The sequence below is a fragment of the Momordica charantia genome (genome assembly GCF_013281855.1).
Source record: "Momordica charantia cultivar OHB3-1 chromosome 1 unlocalized genomic scaffold, Mcharantia_2.0 BLBB01000001.1, whole genome shotgun sequence".
Taxonomy (NCBI): domain Eukaryota; kingdom Viridiplantae; phylum Streptophyta; class Magnoliopsida; order Cucurbitales; family Cucurbitaceae; genus Momordica; species Momordica charantia.
Genome location: NW_028275157.1, coordinates 18,346,680 through 18,367,461, shown reverse-complemented (window position 1 = coordinate 18,367,461; position 20,782 = coordinate 18,346,680). Strand labels below are relative to the sequence as shown.

The 20,782-nt window shown below is 35.2% G+C and overlaps 3 protein-coding genes across 3 annotated transcripts; 1 reads left to right on the top strand and 2 right to left on the bottom strand.

Moving 5' to 3' along the window:
* Nucleotides 1–4,342: 4,342 nt before the first annotated feature.
* LOC111005496 (zinc finger protein 4-like) lies at nucleotides 4,343–4,879 on the bottom strand. Its single transcript, XM_022277006.1, has one exon. It carries the CDS (start codon nucleotides 4,877–4,879, stop codon nucleotides 4,343–4,345), a length of 537 nt encoding a protein of 178 aa, XP_022132698.1.
* A 2,593-nt stretch (nucleotides 4,880–7,472) lies between these two features.
* On the top strand, nucleotides 7,473–9,726 carry LOC111005343 (Tetratricopeptide repeat (TPR)-like superfamily protein). The gene has a single exon (XM_022276811.2). The coding sequence runs from the start codon at nucleotides 7,700–7,702 to the stop codon at nucleotides 9,620–9,622; it is 1,923 nt and encodes a 640-aa protein (XP_022132503.1). The 5' UTR covers nucleotides 7,473–7,699; the 3' UTR covers nucleotides 9,623–9,726.
* A 227-nt stretch (nucleotides 9,727–9,953) lies between these two features.
* On the bottom strand, nucleotides 9,954–19,752 carry HOS15 (WD-40 repeat family protein). Its single transcript, XM_022276812.2, has 14 exons — nucleotides 19,487–19,752; nucleotides 16,972–17,117; nucleotides 16,463–16,868; nucleotides 15,928–16,022; nucleotides 15,728–15,774; nucleotides 15,069–15,219; nucleotides 14,218–14,281; nucleotides 11,695–11,853; nucleotides 11,492–11,613; nucleotides 11,131–11,205; nucleotides 10,891–10,944; nucleotides 10,732–10,805; nucleotides 10,574–10,648; nucleotides 9,954–10,446 (listed from the first exon to the last, which is right to left on the bottom strand). The coding sequence occupies exons 1-14, from the start codon at nucleotides 19,545–19,547 to the stop codon at nucleotides 10,227–10,229; spliced, it is 1,749 nt and encodes a 582-aa protein (XP_022132504.1). The 5' UTR covers nucleotides 19,548–19,752; the 3' UTR covers nucleotides 9,954–10,226.
* Nucleotides 19,753–20,782: the final 1,030 nt, after the last annotated feature.

Genomic DNA, 20,782 nt, shown 5'->3' with positions numbered 1-20,782 from the left:
GGGGTGTCTATTGCATTTCCTATGTTTGTCTAAATTAATTCAATTATCAATCCTAATTCAACAATGAACTAATTATATGTTTGATAATCGATAAATGCGGGACTTCTTTCTTAGAAAAAAGTAGTGGCACAAACTTAGATACAATCTAACTAAAACAACTATGCAAGAAAGAAATCTTCATTGCATATAGAAAAACAAGTAATAACTTAAAATGTATTATATGGGTTTTCATTGATGGATTGAAAGAATTTATTTGGAACGAACCACTTCGTGTATGAGAATAATGGATAGGATAAAATACTGACACTCTAATTAGGTTTTTTTTTTGGGTCAATCACACTAATTTAACCTCATTTGATGGGTAACATGACAATCACTGTTTTTGGTCAAAGCTAAGCTTCTCTCTCTAAAAAATATTAAAAAAAACAAAAAACCCAACAGGTAATATTTTATATTACTTATTACTGATAAAGTTATCTTAAAATAGTGAGTAACTAAGCCTCTACTGTGTGTTTAGTGTAGGATTTAGTAATTAATTCTATTATCTGTTGAATATGTATTATTAATTATTAGGGAACATATTCGTTGAATTTTGCTTCCTCTTGTCGCCTGCAAGAATATAGTTTTGGTCATCAATCCTTCATTTTCTCTTTTTTTTCTCAGTGTCACAAAAAATCAACTCAGTCATTTATTTCCATAATAATATTTGGAAAATTTTGTGCTTGCCATTGATTTTTCATCGTCTATTGAATCATTAATTAGCTTGATAAGTCTTTTTAGAATAGTAACTTATATATATTGATGATTAACTTGAAAGGTTAAATTGAAAGGTTGAATTATGCTGTAGTTAAATCGTCTTTTGAATCATTACTTAGCTTGATAATTAAGTCGTTTTAGAATAGTAACTTATTTATATTGATGATTAACTTAAAAAGGTTAAATTATAAATTTGGTCACTACAATTTTTGAACTATGTTTAAATATGTCTTTAAGGAGTGTTGTCTAATACATATGCAAACTTTCAATAATATGTATTAAATAATAGTTCAATAAATTTTAAAAAGTTTAAAATTTTAATTTTATGTCTAATCAATTTCTGGCCTATTAAAAAAATATAAAATTAAAATGTAGGTATATGTGAATTGGACACAAAATTGGAACGGCCAAGGTCCTATTAAGTATGTGAATTTTAAGCAAATATTAAATAGGTCCAACCCATTAAACATAAATTTTAAAGAAGCTATATATAACACGAAATCAAAAGTTTAGGAATTTATTAGATACTTTAATAATTTACTGACTTATTAAATATTATTCTAAAAGTTTAAGAACTAAACTTGTTTTTAATCTTTTTTTAGTACAACATGGGGTGGTCAGATTCAAACTCACAACCTCATCATTTGAGATATATGTCAATCACCACTGAATTAGGTTCGCTTTGACTTGTTTTTAATCTTTTAAAGATTACTTAATTGTTGATTGAAATATCCATGATAATTACTATTGATTGATAATTGTTACACTATATTCTTAGCTCCATGTTTAAATATACTACATGTTTTCTCCGGCTGGAGCAAAACTCAATGATCGGAGGCATCTATAACTTTCTTAAGGTTGAAGGTTCTATATTAAATTCAAAATAGTTCACTTTATGTTTTCATTGTATGTTAGTCTTTTAAAACATTAAATGAAATTTTTTTTCCCTTATATACCTTAGGTTAAATTACAAGGTACCTAAATTTTTAGATTTTGATTTAATAAGTCACTAAACTTTTTCAAGTATCTAATAGATCCCTAAACTTTCGATTTTATATCTAATTGAAAGTTTAATGACCTATGACACTTTTTTAAAATTCAAGAACTTATTATACACAAACCTCAAGGGTTACAGATTAGACTGATAATTTTTATTTTATTTTTATGAGTTGGAATCGAACAGCTCTTAGTGTTTTCCACTATAATCATAACCATAACTAGAGACACTTGTGCCCGCCTGAAGACTCAAACCTAGGAGATATCAAAAGTTTTAATTTAACCGAAAAGTTATTAAAACCAAAATATAAATTTTTTGTCGTAAAATAATCATTCATACCCCTTTTTATTTGGTCTCCTAAGAATCACGTAATAATTTGTAAAATATGCATGTATTATTAATATGCAGCATATTTTCTTGAAATTTAATCATGTACAGGGCATAAGATCAGGAATGCAAAAAAAGTTATTCCAAAAATTGATGTATGGAAGTAAAAAAAAAGTATAGAAATACGGTTAAAAATATAAATTATACGTGCCAATATTTTTATAAGATATTGTGTTAAAACCTTTTTATTTTATTTTACTTTTTTCTTTTTTTGAGAAAAGATAATTTTGTAAACACCTGACTTTATTATGTTGTTGAAATAATTGGTAAAGATGAGGCCCATTACAAAGGAAGATAAGCCCAATGGAATTTAAGGTGGTCTGATGTCCGTACGTACGAGACCATGTGATATGCAGGCCCATTTATAACATTTTGAGTTCTGTCTAATTATGGTTTAATTCCTTTGCAAAAATAAATATATGGTTTAATTGAGATAAAATGACATAAAAACAGTGATTAAAAGTTATAAAAAAAATTATTAAAAAATACAATCATAAATATCGGAAAAAACTTAACACTTTTTTAATTAGTAATTGCCTTTTAGTACCACAAATATAAAGATGGAGAATTAAGCCTTATATCACAAATATAAAGATGTTTTTTATGAGTTAATTAGTGATTGATATAATTATAGTTTAACTACTATTAAAGAAAACGAAGAATAGAGAGATTGCATGGTTTTCTTTTTTGTTTTTTTTTGTTTTTTGTTTTTTTTACCCTACGTTTTTAAAGTATCCATGGAAACAAATTCAATATAAATACAAGGTGGAATATGTACCTCAAGAATATTAGCACGTAATAATAAACTAGGATGTTGGAGGTTCAAATCTCTCAGTACCCACAACCAACAAAAAGATGACTTTATCCTCTAAGAATAGTAGAAAAAATAAAAAATGAGCAAGATAGTAAAAAGGAAAAAAAAAGTTCAATGAACGTGGAGGTAATTAAGTTGAGCCTTTCAAGTGTTGAGACATTAAAGGACAATTTTGTTACCGATCAAAGATATAACAGTACTGTAGAATGAGTTGGCTTGAACACACCTTTTTGATGAGCAATATATATGCTTTAATCCATTAAATTAGGCTAAGTTAGCTTGAAAACACCTTTTGTTGCCTTAATCTATTAAATTATGCTCAAATTTGACCCTAATGGCTAAATATTGTAGGGCAAGAATAGTGAAATGAATTAATTGCATTTAATAATTATAGTAACACTCCAAACAATGTAAACTAATTAATTCTCGTATGATCATAGGCAATTGGTAAGTGAGTTACAGAACAAAGCACATGATTGAAAAGACTCGCCAACTACGACTCAATTATCAATATATCATACATCAATCATTTCAATTACACAATTAGTTTATTTATACTTGTTTTGATAAATATTTTATGTTAATTAATAAAAGAATATTTATTAGTAAACTCTTTTACTTCATTTTTTTAAAAAAAGACACTCTACTCTATCTTCTATTGTCAATTTCTACCGTTCGTACAAAAAAAATTTAAAATAACTCATCGAAATGGACTACAAAAGCCAAACAATTCTGTTGGCAAACAAAATTTTTTAAAAAAATAGAAACTTATAAATTTATAAAATAATTAACCATTGCAAATTAACTCATGCCACAAAATGTATATTGCAAGTTGCATCTTATAATTAAGTCATTTGTATACAATGCAAGTCATTAATCTATTTTATATATTTTTCAACAATTGGCTAAATATTCTTGCCGTTTATTTTTCCTCTTCTTGTAGCGTGTGCCACAAATACCAAGCCCTTAACCAATTTTGTTTTTTTTAAATATAAGCATTTGTATGAGAGTATAATTCACAATTATCAATTATTCTTTTAAGAAACATAAATTTGAAAAAATTCAATAAAAATTATAATTGAAAAAAAAAAAAAACTTTAAACTTTCTCCTTCTGGTAGTTATTCGATTCTTCAGACAAAGAAAACAAGATGAAAGGGAATAATATGCTTACATATGTGATAGGTAAGAAACGAAAAGCTCAAACACAAGTTTTCTTTTATTAAAGCTTTTTTTTTTTTTTAAACATAACCCTAAAGAATATATATATAACAATTTACAATAATGCCTGATAACATAATTTCGAGACTATTTTTTTTTTTTTTTTTTGTGTAGTATTTGAATCTCTACCTTTTAATAAATGAGTAAAATAATCTTAACTGTTGAACTATCATAGGCTAAGATTTAAGTCCAGGTGGTTGATGGAGGAGGATCCTTCCTTTTCCACTCTCTTCAACCGGAAGCTTCCCGGCCAACAATTCGAAAAACCCACTTCCATTTCCATGGCTTTGGCTTCTTCCCTTCTCAAAGATCTTGGCCATGGCGAATGGGAAGAAGGGTTGTGGGCAACCGAATGGGGTCTAATACCGAGTGAAGCCACTGCGTAGTTTAGATCAGAAACCGCCATTGTTGAGAGCATCATCATTTTCGTATCCGTTTGGTGCCTTTTGGCAGCTCCTCTTTCTCTCTTGTGGGCGTTTTGGTGCCCTCCCAAAGCTTGGGAGCTGTAGAACTTCTTCATGCAAAAATTGCATGAGAAGAGCTTATCGTCGCCTCCGCCCCCACCAGCCTTGACGAGCTTTGATTTCGTCCCCGACACAGCGGTAGTCGCGGACGGGCCAGTTCTGTCGAGGCCTAAACTCAGCCATTTGCCTAAGTTATCATCTGCCAAAGTCCCAGTTTGGCCTTCTTTGTTGGGAAAGTTCATGGTAGAAGTTGGTTTCAAAGGTGCATCAGGGGTGATTTTGGGAGTTAAATAGGGGAGGGAATAATAAGAAGAATCTACAACAATGGGGAGGAGATGAGGGAGTGATTGCTTGAGTTACAAGTTGGAGTTATTGTTTGGCTAGCTTTGGACATCAAGCTAAGCTCTTAAAATTATTCTCTCTCTAATCTTATAGAAACAGAAGCTTTGTAAGTGTACTATAATATTCATTCAATTATGTACCTATGAGACAGAGATTCCACATTACAATGTTTCATTGTCGCTCTTTAAGCCTTTTATTCTATTATTCTATACATTCTTCCAAACTATATGCTCAAACTGAAGTGTGAATGATGATGCACAACTTTATGATAAAGTGTTTGTGTTTCAGAATTTTTGTTTTCAAAATTATTTTTTGGTACTTAGGGAAGAATTTGAGTGAAATTAAAATTTGTTTAGATATATAACTCAGTTTTAAAGTTGGTTGTCTTTACGAAGTTTTCTTAGACGACCTATTCTTTAAAAACAAAATAAATATTGTGAATAAATAATGAATTATAAGTTTCACTTTCTATATATCATCATATTGTACTTGATTTGGCACTGCATTATTACCAATTTTGTGGTGATCAATAGGTCTTTCTATTTACATTTGTTTAATACTAAAATATAATATAATATTTAGTCGAATATCTTTTAAAATCATTTTGCTTTTATTTTCCTCTTAAATTTTATTGTGGAGTCTCTGAGATAAAGTAAATCTCAAACCTCGAAGCATATTTTTAAGAGTACATGACACGACTCAACTTCAAAGAAATAGTAGGATTATTCTCAATGTTTTCGTTTCCCTTTTTTCTTTTTCCCTTCTTTTTTATCTTTACTCTTAGTTATGGGGCATGTCAATGGTGACAAAACATACCTACAAGGTTGTCTTGTCACAATTATATATTGTACAACTGGGTGTCTTAAAGGTGTCATGTCCACATTTCCCAACTGGATTTTAAATGTTTCAATGTTGTGGTTTTCTTAAGCATGTGAGAGAGAATCTGTGTCCTTGATGAACTTGATAACAGAGACGACAAGAGAAATATATGTTGGGCAACATGGTGGGCTGTGAAGTAGAGATTTAGATGCCAAAGTTCTTTTTCTTTTGGGATAATTAACAAGATTTGATGCTCTCTAAGCCATTAATGGGTGGCATGATGGATTGAGCTGAATCCAAACCAATTTTATATTTAATGCGTTTCAAATTCAAACTTCAATTTTATATCTATTGTTGGTTTCACAATCTTCACCCCTCAATTAATCCTAAATCATCTGTATGAAAATTTTATAAAAGTAATCAAAGTAATCTCTTCTCTCTCACTTTGCTAAGTATCAAGTTTATTATAAAATTAAACTCTCTCAAAAAATAGAAATGAGTTTCAAGTTCTCTAAGTTCCATACTCAATGTCTTAAACTTACTAATTAATCTCATGCTTATTGCTTTAATTATTTGTTTGGAAAACAAATTGGAAAGCTTAAACTTATTCATCAATCTCATGCTTAAAACTTATTAAGGAAAGTTTTTTTCTAGCACATATATTTCTCACATACTTCTCTCTTCTACATTCTTCTTCTTTCTTTGTAACCTCTTGCTCTTTTCAGGTATATTTCACAATTGAAGAGGTCTACTTGAACATGTAATAAGTAGTAGGAAACTGGATAAGTATTAAAATGCTCGAAACCAAAGCATCCAATGTCTCTGGAAAACCTAAAAGAATATCCAAAGAAGTGAAACCAATAATACTTGGCAGCTTTAATTTATTGCATTCCAATAATTTATAAAAAGAAAAAAAAAGTATAGAATGTGGGATACAATACTTTGTCCACTAATACCTATCATTCAACGTTGGTGTTGTTATCACATAATTGCATCCGGTTCCTCTATATTCATGACATTGAAAGTTGAGAAGAGCAAGAATAAGAGCTAGCTTCCACTAGCCCTCTATATTCTTAAGGGGTTATTTGATTGGGAGATTTATGGACGAGCATAAAATTATTTACTTTAACCATATCTACTATATTATTTAGAAAGACAACATAAATATTAGTTTATACGATAAATCACGGGTGAAATTATTATAATTGTCCAACTACAAGGCTTTCAAGGTGATCTCCAAGCCAAAAACTTTTTTGAAATTTTGTACTAGATTCTCCTATTTAGTGACCTCCATTCTATATCTCAATAGAAATTTTTGGGACTTATTGGTGACCATTTGTCACCATCAAAAAGGACAATTTGGAGATCATTGTTAGACATATAAAGGACCTTCAAAAGGTAATATAATATGTGGGTGTCAATCAACAATAGTTAGAAAAGTGGTACTTCATTTCATCAATGAAGTGGCATTGTACCTTGTTGAAATGGTAAATCAAAAAAAAAAAATCTAAATAATCAAGATATCTCCACAATATATTTTCACAAGCATTGTTCAACCTGAATTAATGAACTAAAAAAAGTTGTAATGATCGTGTTCTTCTAAAATTCATAAAGTTAAAATAAGATTTTCTTGATATACCTTGACAAACGAAGATCCATCGAAACAATTAGCCTTCTGGCTTTAAAGATATGGGAGGAAAAAAAGAAACTTTCGGTATTTCAGTTTATTTATTTATTATTATAAGATTTCTATATTTTCGATGAACAATAAAAATTGGCTAGAAATGCGGGAAAAAATATCCCATTGAATTGTTCTTCTTCTTCCCCGTTCTCTCTCCGTCTTAGCGATGAGTCGAACCATGAATTCCATGGCGCCAAATCCTTGAATTAGCACCAAAACAATGTCATCTTCTTCCTTTTTCACAGCTCCACCTCCATCGCCGCCGCCCCTTGTCACCACTAACCGTTCATCTCTGTTACCATCTTCTCCTTCCACCGCCACTACCTCCGATCGTTCCCAACAAGTAGAGAGGTTTGCGTCACTAATCGACAAATCGAGGTCCGTCATCCGCCTGCTTCAAATTCACGCTTCTCTTCTCCGGCAGGGGCTTTACCATCACCCCATCTTAAATTTCAAGCTCCAACGCTCCTACGCCACTGTCGGCCGCCTTGACTATTCGGTGGCCGTTTTCAACACCTCCGATGACCCCAATGTCTTCTCCTATTCTTCGATTATCCACAGTCACGCACAATGTGGGCTATTTGACCAAGCTCTCGATTTCTATTCCCAAATGCTAACCCGTGGAGTCGAGCCCAATGTGTTCACCTTCTCCTCTGTCTTGAAATCCTGCTCGCTGGAACCGGGAAAAGCCCTCCATTGCCAAGCAATAAAACTCGGGTTCGATTCCGATTTATATGTCAGAACGGGCCTGGTCGATGTATACGCGAGAGGGGGCGAAGTCGTGTGTGCGCGCCAACTGTTTGATAAAATGCCTGAGCGAAGTTTGGTTTCCCTAACGGCTATGCTCACTTGCTACACGAAGCTGGGGGAGCTGGACGAGGCACGGGCCTTGTTTGATGGGATGAAAGAGAGGGATGTGGTCTGTTGGAACGTGATGATTGGTGGGTATGCGCAGAATGGTGTTCCCAATGAGTCTTTGAAGCTTTTCAGGCGAATGTTGGTGGCGAAAGTTAAGCCCAATGAAGTAACAGTTCTGGCTGTGCTCTCCGCATGTGGGCAGCTGGGTGCCCTCGAATCTGGAAGGTGGGTTCATTCGTATATTGAGAATAAGGGGATTGAGATGAATGTTCATGTCGGCACCGCACTGGTTGATATGTATAGCAAATGTGGTAGCTTGGAAGATGCACGTTTGGTATTTGATGGGATTAGAGATAAGGATGTGGTTGCCTGGAATTCGATGATTGTGGGGTATGCGATGCACGGATTTTTCCAACATGTATTGCAGTTGTTCGAGGAAATGACTGCGATCGGATACCAGCCAACTGATATCACTTTCATTGGCATTCTGAGTGCCTGCAGCCATGGTGGGATGGTGGAGGAGGGAAGGAGGTTCCTCAGTTTGATGAGAAAAGAATATGGAATCGAACCGAAGGTCGAGCATTATGGATGTATGGTTAATCTTCTAGGACATGCTGGACATCTTGAAGAAGCATACAATCTCGTGAAAAACATGACGGTTGCAGCTGATCCTGTTTTGTGGGGGACGTTACTTGGGTCTTGTAGACTCCATGGTAACATCAAATTGGGAGAGGAGATTGCAGAGTTTCTAGTTGACCAGAAGCTTGCAAATTCAGGGACTTATGTTCTTCTTTCCAATATATATGCTGCCACAGGCAATTGGGAAGGGGTTGCTAAGATAAGGACGTTGATGAAGGAGCATGGCATTGAAAAGGAGCCTGGTTGCAGCTCAATTGAAGTTAACAATAAGGTGCATGAGTTCGTTGCTGGTGAGAGGAAACATCCCAAAACCAAAGAAATCTATATGATGTTGAATGAGATAAATCGCTGGCTTAGAGCTCACGGATACGCACCACAGACCGATATTGTGTTACATGACCTTGGGGAGGAACAGAAGGAGCAATCACTTGAAGTTCACAGTGAGAAGCTTGCTATTGCCTTCGGGCTTATCAGTACTCAACCGGGCACCACTGTCAAGATTGTGAAGAATCTACGAGTATGTTCAGATTGCCATGCCGTAATGAAGTTGATATCGAAGATCACTGGACGTAAAATTGTAATGAGGGATCGAAATCGCTTCCATCACTTTGAAGATGGATTATGTTCTTGTGGAGATTACTGGTGAGATGATTTGGGAACTGTTGTAATCAAATTCATCAGGGGTCCTGTAAGAAGTTATTCATTATAAAAGTAGCTTACAACATGAAATGTTCTTATTTGTATCTTCAACTGAGATTCCCACGCTGTCTAAAATTTGTATCCAATTCAAAGGCTGTTAGCTTAGAATAAGGACAAATGAACAAATTCATTACACCAAAGAGCGAAAATCTAGCCCAAGTGTTATCCAACACGAGTAGTCAATAACTGTAATGTAATTTGGAACAATATAATTCAAGTGTGTGCTTCAGGAACATTCCAGAGTTCATTTGAAAATATGGAGAAATAGATGGAGCCAGTGGAGCAATACTAACATACATACTGCAATACAACAATCGGCTAAGAATTGCTAACAAAGGTTACAAATGCTGTACACAAGTCAATGAAACAGGGACTGTTATCAATGGAGTGACAATTACTAGAACAGTAAAAATTGACATCAGAAAAGTTACGACTAAGGTCTAGGCTAAGAGAACATGGCGCCCCTCCACCGGGTATAAGTTCTCTTCCCCATCAAAATAAATAAAATAAGTAAACATAAGAAGCTAATTCTATTGGTACTTCTCAATATCTCACATTCTGAAATCTAAGACACAAACAGTGTTGTTGGCAAAACATGCAGCGATCTTATCACCTTCCTTATTCCAGCAAACTTCAAATATACCCCCGTTCCCAGTGTATGTTTTAACAATCTTGCCTTCCTTAAGTGACCAGATGTGCATTGATTTATCAAGAGAACCACTGGCCAAGTACTCACCATTTGGGCTGAATGCAACAGAATATACAGGTTCCCTGGTGATTCAACTAATAGTATTAGTAGACGACATTAAATTTCTTGAAGATTAGGAAGATTAGGTAAATCTACATATGCTTCGATGCAATAAGAACTCTAAATATATTTGACAATCAATAATGGTACCTATGTCCATTTAGACTACAAATGAGTTTCCCGAGTTCTACATCCCACAGTTTCACCGTTGAGTCAAATGATGCACTATAAAACAAGAAAACCATTAGGTCAAGCGCATGATTGGATTATTATAGGTTAAAAAAGTGCACATCAACTCGGCTAATTACCTAGCCAACACTAACTGCTGATTAGGATTGTTTGTACCCGGTCCTGTGGGACTCCATCTTATGGTGTATATCTCCTGAAAAAAAGAAATTGCTGAAATTTTAGTCTAATATAAAGAGAAATATAAATTCAAGCACATGAAAATGGATCATAAGTAGTACCTTGGAATGTTCCCTCAGATCATAAACATACTTGTCCTGCTTCATACTCCATATCTGCATCAAACTTTCTGGTGAACACAATTGAAAAACAAATGCCGAGAAGCAAGATACAAGCAGAGCATGTAACAAATAAGCGGCACATGCAACACGTTCTCATTTAAAAGATCAAAGGAAGAGATACTAAGTTGAACTCATAAATTGATTGCAAATGAGACCACGAAATTGAATAATATAAATAACCTTAGCTGTGATATCATCAGAACATGAAGCCAACAACGATCCTGTGGGATCCCATTTGACACAGTTCACTTCACCCTACAAAGTTGCAAAAACAAAATTAGATAGAATAAGAAAATTTTGCCCCCCAAAACGTGCAATTTGCATAATTCCAAAACTTGAAATAGAACTAGAAAATAACACTCAGCTCAATAATGAATTTGGACCATCAATGAATTTGTTTCTTGCACAAAAATAATAATACAAATTTAAATTATTAAAAAAATGATGAATTTAGACCAAAGTCAATAATAATAACTTAATATTCAAGTTACACGACTAGCAATATCAAACATTTAAAAGAGGGAGGGGGGTAAAAAGGAACCTGATGTCCTGCAAAAGTTTTAATAGGACGAGTTTCTCCAATCTTGCAGACATATATCATATTGTCCGTGGAACTTGTTGCAAATGATACATTATTGCGCCAATCAACATCAAGTGTTGGACCTAAATGTAAAAACAGCATCACTATGGCAAACTTTTTACAAGCATTTTTTTTTTCTTTCAACAACAATCAATGTATACGACCTGAATGAAATTCAAACTGTTGCTTCCATTCCTCAGCCTTCACATCCCAAACAATAGCAGTTTTGTCACAGCTTCCAGTGAGAAGATAATCACCTTTCTTGTTCCACTTCAGAGAAAATATCGGTCCTTTGTGTTTACTTAATGTGCTCCTTAACTCACCTGGAGCATAAGTATAAAGCAATACAACCAGAATGAGATGCACAGAGAACGCAGTGCAACAAAGTTCAATGAAGGGAGGAAAAATTATGCCAAATAGACGTGTAGCTTTAAGGATTGCCTTATTCCTTTTCAAACCTCTTCGGAGGGTATTCAAAATGTTGATAGGTGTTAGAAGAGGAGATCCTCCTACTTTTCTTTTGACCTTGGTAGTTTTTCTTATTCAATTAGTTCAAATAGTGATCAAGGTCTTGATTGAGGATTTCAAGGTTGGTACCAACAACCAAAGTATACTCCTCTTTCTGTTCTTCAACTTAATAATGATACTACCTCTTTCTTCGTATTGTTCATGATAGTATTTTTTGCTCTTTCAATAATTAGGAAGGTTTATAATCCAGAAACATTTGATCGATCTTAGAAAGTTAGAGATCTTGGCAAATATTTTCAGGCGATATGTGAAGGATCTTTCTATGAAATTATTTGTCTTCATTTGGCTAGTTGGTAACCCACTTGCTACGTGTCTAAGGGATCTTGTAGTGGGTGATAGATTTCACATAAAAGAATTAGTACAAAAATAGCAACCTTCGACCTCTCCTTCCAGAAACTTCACCCATCCCCTATCTGGCACGTGATGGAGATTAGCCATGGCAAACCAAAGGAGGGGAAGGAGACTGCTGTATGTTATCTAAAACCTCTTCGGAAGGAGAGTGCGTTTGTGGTGGCATGATAGAAGGTTTTTGTACCCTCATTTGAGAGCAAACCACATTTTTGGTTTCCAATTGATTTACATTTTCTCGTTGTGCCCAGCCATTGCATACCAAGAATAAAACGTCACAGTTGCCTGATCAAGAGGTAAGAATTCCACCACCTCAAGTTTGTTAGTAGTAAATAGTATTAGTGTCACTCCTCAAAAAACCCCTTCCCTTTGATGGTCTTACCTAACCCCAACAGTCCTCCACTCTTCCCCCAAGATAGCTCCAAATCTGCACCCAAGTTTTCAATGACAAAGTTATGGGTTGCCCCACAATCTAACATGACCATTACCAATTTTCATAAAACATCCACTTTAGCTTCATTGTGTGAGGCAAAAAAAGAGTTGTGCTACCTCTAGCAACATTTCTTCACCTTAGTTCCTTGTTCCTCATCCATCAACTTCTTCCATTCCTTCCAATACCAACAGAATCTTCATATTGCTTTCGCGATGATGACCCATGGAATGCCTCTTCTCACACCTGACATAAGACCTTTATCCCTCCTCTAGAGTCGAGTGTTTGTGAGGTGCTTGTAAAGTGTGTCTCTATTGGCATTGATCCAGGTCGATTCCCCAATCAAATTGGTTTTCTTAGTTAATAGGGGGTTGTCCTTGTTGTCATGTATTGGGTCTGTCCAGGCACTAGAATTGATCCTTAAAAATACCTAGCAGTCCAGCCCACATTTTTAGCTTTGCTCCTCTGCTTGACCCAGTGGTTCTTTATCAGTTGGGTCACTTCAATAACAAACGCCAGGCCACAGGGTTCCAGCATCCAGAACCCCAAGCAAATTTTTTGGATTCAATCCCCTAACAGAAGGGGTCCCAGTGGTTTGACATTAATACCAGTCTGGCACCCTGACCAAATTTAGAGAGGACAAATGGAAACCTTTTGGTAATTGATGGAGTCCTAGTTCAGGAAGATCTTTGATGTTTGATGCATGACGCACTACTCGCTGCTTGTATTTCTTTTTTATAAAAAATGAGAATTTCCTATTAGGTTTATCACAACTGACCTGTTCAGGAACTATTTGTGTCTACTCCAGTATGGTCTCAAGCACGAATAATTTAATTCAAGTAATGTGTTTATATTCGTTGTATCATATACTGACAGTTAGCATAAATTAGCATGAGAACACCAAAATACGCATGTATTACGTTTGCTCAAATGTAATCAATTTTGAATAAAACATCAAACTTGTTCTTTAAACAAGTGATTGTACATATTATTTGATATTGAATTTTCCCTTCCTATGAGACATTGAATCATTAAGAACGACACTTGGTTTTGGATTTCTAAAAACCATTTACTATAAGATACAAGATAAGCAGAGAAATAAAAGCAGCATTTCAACTTCTTGTGTGTTACATGTTATCCTTCGTTTCGTTTGGTAATTCTAAATATAAACGCCATAATTTCAAACAGAGACAGTTTGATGTCTATTAATTAAAATGTGTCAAATATGCTCGGATCCTAATTTCTCAGAAAATGGCATGTTAGTGTGTCTGAGCCATTTGACCACTTCATGTCCATGTACGTCCTTAGCTGCTACATATCTTAATTACATTTCACCTTCTTAACGTAAAAATTGAGGCAGCAAATTTATTATAGAGCTTACCGTTTGTGCTCCAAATTCTAGCTTGTCCATCATATGAACCAGTCGCAAGCAGGGTCCCGTCTCCCTACATGAGAACAAAAAGCTATATGGTTATGATTAGGAAGATAAAGCAGAAAGTAGTCACATCTAGCAGTTGATGCAAACCTAAATACATAATTTTGTATATTTTTTGAGTTTAAGAACTAAAGGAACCTTGTCACACAACGATCTTAGAATCAAAAATCATATAAATATTATAACCATCAAAATATATAGGACAGAGGTTGCATTAGCATGACATCGCCTCTTTCTTCTTTTTTTTTTTTTTTTTGAGTGGGTGGGAGGGTGTCCTCGTATGCATATTTTGTACAATAAACAACATTAAGCTTACAAGCCCTGTCCCAGGGCAGCCCAGAAAAGAAAATTAAAACGAAAGAGAACATCCAGCCTAATTGAGCAGCTAACTTCCAATATAGCCATCAGTCCATAAACAAACTTCCTTAGCCACAGATCTGCAATATGAATTTTGCAGAGTTAGCTTGGAACTTCTTGTAAAATGGTTATGGATATTTTTCCACGAATCTACTCTTTGGGGCATACCATATTGTAAGAAAATAGGGGACTAATTGCAATATCTGGGATTCAAAAGAGAGAGCAAATCGAAGTATGTAGGTTACTACTACTAGAGTCATTGCAGATTTATTCCTACGTCCTAAGGAATCGCAATTTGCAATGACAAAATGTGAAGAAGCAAAGCAAACCACAACCAGACCTTAAAGGATAATAACATATTATACATGGTTTTAGAGGTGAGAGCTTATCAATAGCATCCACATGTAATCAATTTTTTAAAAGATGTCCGAAAAACTCACATTCCAATCTAATGTAGTAACATCTTTGCTCTTCTCATTAGTTCTACCCTTAACATGCTTCAAAACCAACACGTTTAAAGGACCACTTTGAGCTCCAGACCTACTGCTACCATCTGCTATTGTCCAAATGCGTGCTGTTGAGTCTCCAGAACTGTAATTGAGGTAATAATTATAAAATAAATATATATAAGGATATGGAAGCCTCATGAACTAGAGAAAACATGATATACGTATCTTGCTATTCTAGGAGGGAGACATGTCAGACTCTATATACAATTTGATCAAGTATCCTTTTTTTATTACACGTGAGACATATCACATTAATGCTAAGTGCACTTGGAATTCGTGATTATCCAACGAGATGGAGCAATAAATAGGATACACAAAAGTGGATTAAGCACAACATATCATCCCAATTTGCCACTTAAAAAAAGAGAGGAAGAAATGGTGAACTATTTAATACTCTGATTAACTGATCCCAAATCCATTTGCCATGAACTAATCCAAACAGAAAAACTGTCACATCATGTCATGGGGTACAAAGGCTAAAAAATAATGCAATCAAAATAACAAGAGAACGTTGGAATGCAAGCCCTTAGTACTTACGAAACAAAAACAATTCAAAGTATCTATTGTGTGTATCAAAAAGAGGGGCCTACCCTGAAGCAAGAAGAGAACCTGTTGGATTCCATGCACAGGCACAAACCTAGATGTGGAAAGCAAGCAACAGATCGTCACATAGACATACAGCTGGAATAGAAAAAATGAGGATAAGGGAGAATATCAAATATCACACAATTCTTTTGGGAGGAGAAAAAGATTACAAAACAAACAGAGAAGATTGACAGCATGTTCCCACCTCAGAAGTATGTCCTTGAAGAATTGTCACATCAGAACTGGAAATTTCACATGACTGAGATGTTGAGGTCGTAGATATATCCATTGGTTCTGGTCCTATGAAATACAAAAGTTGTCACACAAGTTCAATCAGCAAAAAAAATGGATTTCTGTCTGTGGAAAGAGCTCAGATCATTGGTGATGAGGGGAAACTACAAAATCCATCATCTGGTAAGGCAACAAAACAATAAAATGTTCCACTAGAAAGTAGTTTACATATCCATTCAATTTGAACATTCTTGTGACTTCATACGAACCCAGAATCACTTCATAATGCTAACCAAATATAACAATTAACATACATAAGGACCAAATTACCAGCCTAAAAAAAGATACGTGATAGGTCAAACAGTTTAAAAGAAAACTAGATTTTACTTGAGAAATACACAATCGAGGAAAAGGCAACTGCAAGCGCAAGCATACTACTAAGACAACATATATTAGTAATTTCATGGATACAAACATGAACTAAATAAAGACACCCAAGGAAAAAATACCTCCAAAGACTCCATTCTCTCCTTGGGTCACATGGACCTTTTCATCTTGATCCATAACCATATCTCTATCTGTCAAATCCTCATGTTGCTTTTCTCGCTCTTTATCCTTTTCGATTTTCTCTTTATCCTTATCATGATCCTTATCCCTTTCAAGTCTTTCTTTCTCCCTTTCAAGTCGTTCCTTCTCTCTTGCACGTCCACGTTCGGCTTCACTTTCACGCCGTTCCTTCTCTCTTACACGTCCCCGTTCACTTTCAAGTTCTTTATCTAAATCTTTATCCTTCTCTCTATCTTTTAATAAACTCTTCCTTTTATCTTTGATTATTTGCCGCAGTTCATGGACATCTTTTGTAATAAGGTCCAAAGGCTGTAGGAATGAGAAATCCTCATCTAGATCTGTGTCATTCTGACAAGGTTAACACAAAATTTCCTCAGGTTGCAAGCCTGCGTAATTCTTAAATAGATGCAACTATACAAAGATAGGAGAGAGAAAAAGTTTTTGTGATTACATTACTCAAGTTAGCTTCCATCTCCAAATACTGAAGCCCTTTCTGTATAACAGTAATGAGAGCACCAGGTGGCACCAAATTGCCATCAATAGGACACTTGTTAATGCCAGCTTCATATCCTAAAGCAAAAGCTGAATGTATAAAACCTAGAAAACAAAAAGTTATCAAAAAAGTATTAGAATTCCTTCCTTCGATATAAGATTGATCAAAAATTCAAAACTAACCGAGAATGACCTCATAGAGAAAGAGAAATAAGCAATGGGCTCAAATTTTCCAAATATATGTGCAATTATAATTATAATACTACTATAAAAATATTAAAAATAACAAAAAAATAAAACTTATATTTGGAAAAAATCCTTTTTCAGGATTGAGACCTATACTCCTCGACATTGTCAAATAAAAGTCAATTTAACAGATAAAAGTATTTAGAGAAACTATGTGCAAGTGTTTTCCTTTACGGTTGGTCAGTAGTATTTGGAGAGGCAGTGTTTGGAATGGGAGACTTGATGCTGAGGGCTCCTCAGGGGGTATTCTAATTCTATGGACTCTCTGGGTTTGCCCAGTTTGGCTATTTGACGCTCTTTTTCTATCTCTGTTCATTCTCAAAATCGGAGGATGATTCAGACAAGAGGAGCAACTGCAGCATATGGGCCTCCAAGGTTTAGGGAGAGGAATCTGTTTTGGGAGGCGTTGGGAGGTCTGGCGGTCCGGAGGTCCATCTGGGTGGTGTGGTCACTGTTGGTGTCTACAGTGGGTGACTAATGTTACCAAATTCTCCAAGGAAAAGCCTATTAGTAATGAGTAAAAGGAAAGTTTACAAAATATACTTAGACATTTAATGGTTTCACTGTAAAGCATGGGCTTTTAGACCCTTCACCCTGCCCTGGTGAATGGTAGATTTATGCAGTCCAATTTGCATTCTAATGTGGTGTGTTAGCTTGACAAAATTTTATTGTCTAGAAGGGTGGATGAATCTTTTTGAGGGGCCAAGGTAGCTGTTATATTCTAGATTCACTTCTAACCATTATCTTATAACCCTTTCAACGGAAATAACCAAGTCGAGTCCTTATCCTTTTTCTTTTTTTTTTTTTGGTGTGAAATATACAAAAGGCCACAAGAGCAATTACTAAAACACCTTGCAACTTGTAATAAGGTCGTTTAAAGAGTAGCTATTGAAGGGGGAGTAGAAACATTTACACCAACCAAGAGCTAGTACAATAACTATATCAAAAATAACATCAAAAGTGAGGGATTTCATTTGATTCAGCCCTTATCCTTTTATATTCAAACATATTTGATTCAGCCCTTTAGGTTCAAGCACTCCCTTCACTTTGGTGGTCAACAAGAGAAAAAGGAAAACCAAGAAGGGCCTAGACTTTACTAGATAAGGTAAGCACTGGTACAACGTTATTCACACATCTTTCCAAAGAAGGTTAAATTCTATTTATGGCTTGTAGCACTCAAAAGAACCAACACCATTTGGTTGTATCTAAAAGTTCACTCCTTAATGCTCCATCCAGAATGGTGTGTTCTTAGCAAGCATATATCTGATAATCTTGATCACAAATTTTATAGGCGTTCATTTGTTGAGAGGATTTGATGGAGGCTTTTTCAACCTTTGACAGTGCCTTCTGCCCTTAATCGTACTTGTCGTGGTGTGACGGAGAAAACTGCCTATAACCCTTCCGTACCTTCAGTGGGAGATGAAGGGTCCTTTGGCGATCCCCTTTTGTTGCTATTAATTTGAACATCTAGCTTTATCCTAAAAAATAAATTAATTTGAACATCTAGTTAGCACGAGGAGGGTTTCTATAGGTGTATATAGGGTCCATGAGGACGTGTATGGTGTCGCTCACTTCAATGCATAGCTTTGAGCTTTTGGTTCAAAGTGTTTCAAGGGTACGGTTAAGCATGACTTACTATACTAGAGTTCATTTGATTATCCACTGTCAAGATTCGAGTATACTTCAAAGTAATTTCTGCGTATGAAAATGAAATCAAAATGTACCTAGGTTCTCATTTTCCCTCCAAATAGCACTAAAAGGGATGACAAAGCCACAATCATTGTTCACCCCGAGCAAGCAAATTGGGAAGGGCACCAGGCTTGTAGCCATGGTTAGAACTTCCCTCGCGAATGCAAAGTCCTAACCGACTCTAGAACTCACATGAACAACCGTCTTGGTCCTATATTAACACTACATCAAACTAGAGGAAAACCTAATGGAAGCACACAGTATTTAAAAGTACAGAAGGAGAAGGGAAAAGAAAGCTCTGGTAAACCTACCAAAGTTGCATTGATCTACAAATTTTAATTGCACGAACACTAAATTTCTTGCCCTAGCTAGCTGGAAAACCAACCAACCACGATACTACGTTTCTAAATCAAAATCAGCTCAAAATTTCCTTCTGTTATAAAAGCGAATTGACATCTATCTGAACAGGTGAAAAGGCAAGAACCAGAGCAACAATGAAATTCCAGAAAGCTTAAAAGAGCTAGAAAGACGAGAACCACCTGATTCCTGAAGGTACCGAAAGACTAGGTAATTCAATTCGACGGAAGTGATGGACGTCATGGCAGAAGAAAAGCCGGCTGTGAGGCCGGAGAGAGGTTAATAAACGATCATGCGGACGAGGTCGGGCAGAAGAAACAGAGAGATTTCAGTACGGGCAACTTGGAAGGAAGAAGAAAACGGAAACCCCCTTCGTGTAGACGGAAATGGAGAGCCGGTGAAGCTGCAGTTTCGGCCTTTCAGGATGCCGAATAAGTCGTAAGGGAGAAGCAAACCCGGTTTAATGTCGCGTTAACGAGAACTGTCAACACATTTACGCTGCTGCGTCCTGCTTAGATGACCGTCCAATGACATACGGCCACGATGCCGATCTGTCATCTAACGGCTGGGAGCCCGTGACTGCCAAATGAATTTTCGTAATTTTTTCAAAAAATATACATTTATGATTTATGTCCTATTTTAATGTTTGGTTTCTCATATTTTGATAGGTTTTTTAGTGGCCTTTGTGATGTGGAAATAGCAAGATGTAGTTAATAATAGTAAATTTGTCACATCATGAAATATTTGTAAAAATAGCACAAATGTTACGATTCATATATTATATTTCATATTACATATATCAGTGATTTACATTATCAATTATACAAAAATAGTATACAAGTGGTATATTTTATATTGATATATCAATGATGAGCTTTAAAAATTATATAAAAAAGATATATACAATTGTAATTCATTTTGGTATATCATTATTACGATGATGCAAAAATAACATATCAGTGTCATATGTTGTTGCTGAATTTTAGACAAGGTGACGTTGTGAGAGCAGTTGGTCTAAGAGGCTTTGAAATGAAAGTTAGGAGTATTGGATTTTCTATTCTACGATGAAGTACTTGTACGTATGAACTTGATACCAATGTGGTGCTCGGCCAACATGCACTTCAAAACTTAGTTATAATTAAGTTCGAATCAACTAAGTGAAGAGTCAAGAGTTGAGTGCAAGTACTTTGTACCTAATTTATAAAGGGTTTGACTCATCTATCTATAGATGTGTGATTTAGAGAGATGCACCTCGCAAAATTCAAGCTCTACCTATTAAGACAAGGATCTTTTGTAGACATTAAGGACACTCTTATATGTGGAATCATACCACTGAATGTCAGCAGATATTTCATTGGGCGAACTTTACCCAAGAAAAGTGGACGAATTAGGTTGCTCGCCCCCTAACATGTAGCATTTCCTCCTATGCTCGATGAAGTCAAACTAGGCCTCAATTTTGCTATGGCATGATACGATTG

Coding starts and splice junctions, on each gene's coding strand:
- LOC111005496 (XM_022277006.1), bottom strand. CDS start 4,879: ATGAACTTTCCCAACAAAGAAGGCCAAACTGGGACTTTGGCAGATGAT.
- LOC111005343 (XM_022276811.2), top strand. CDS start 7,700: ATGTCATCTTCTTCCTTTTTCACAGCTCCACCTCCATCGCCGCCGCCC.
- HOS15 (XM_022276812.2), bottom strand. CDS start 19,547: ATGACGTCCATCACTTCCGTCGAATTGAATTACCTAGTCTTTCGGTAC. Junction 15,775..15,927: donor TTCAAGGACATACTTCTGAG/GTGGGAACATGC, acceptor TTCCACATCTAG/GTTTGTGCCTGTGCATGGAA. Junction 10,447..10,573: donor TGTAGTCTAAATGGACATAG/GTACCATTATTG, acceptor TTGAATCACCAG/GGAACCTGTATATTCTGTTG.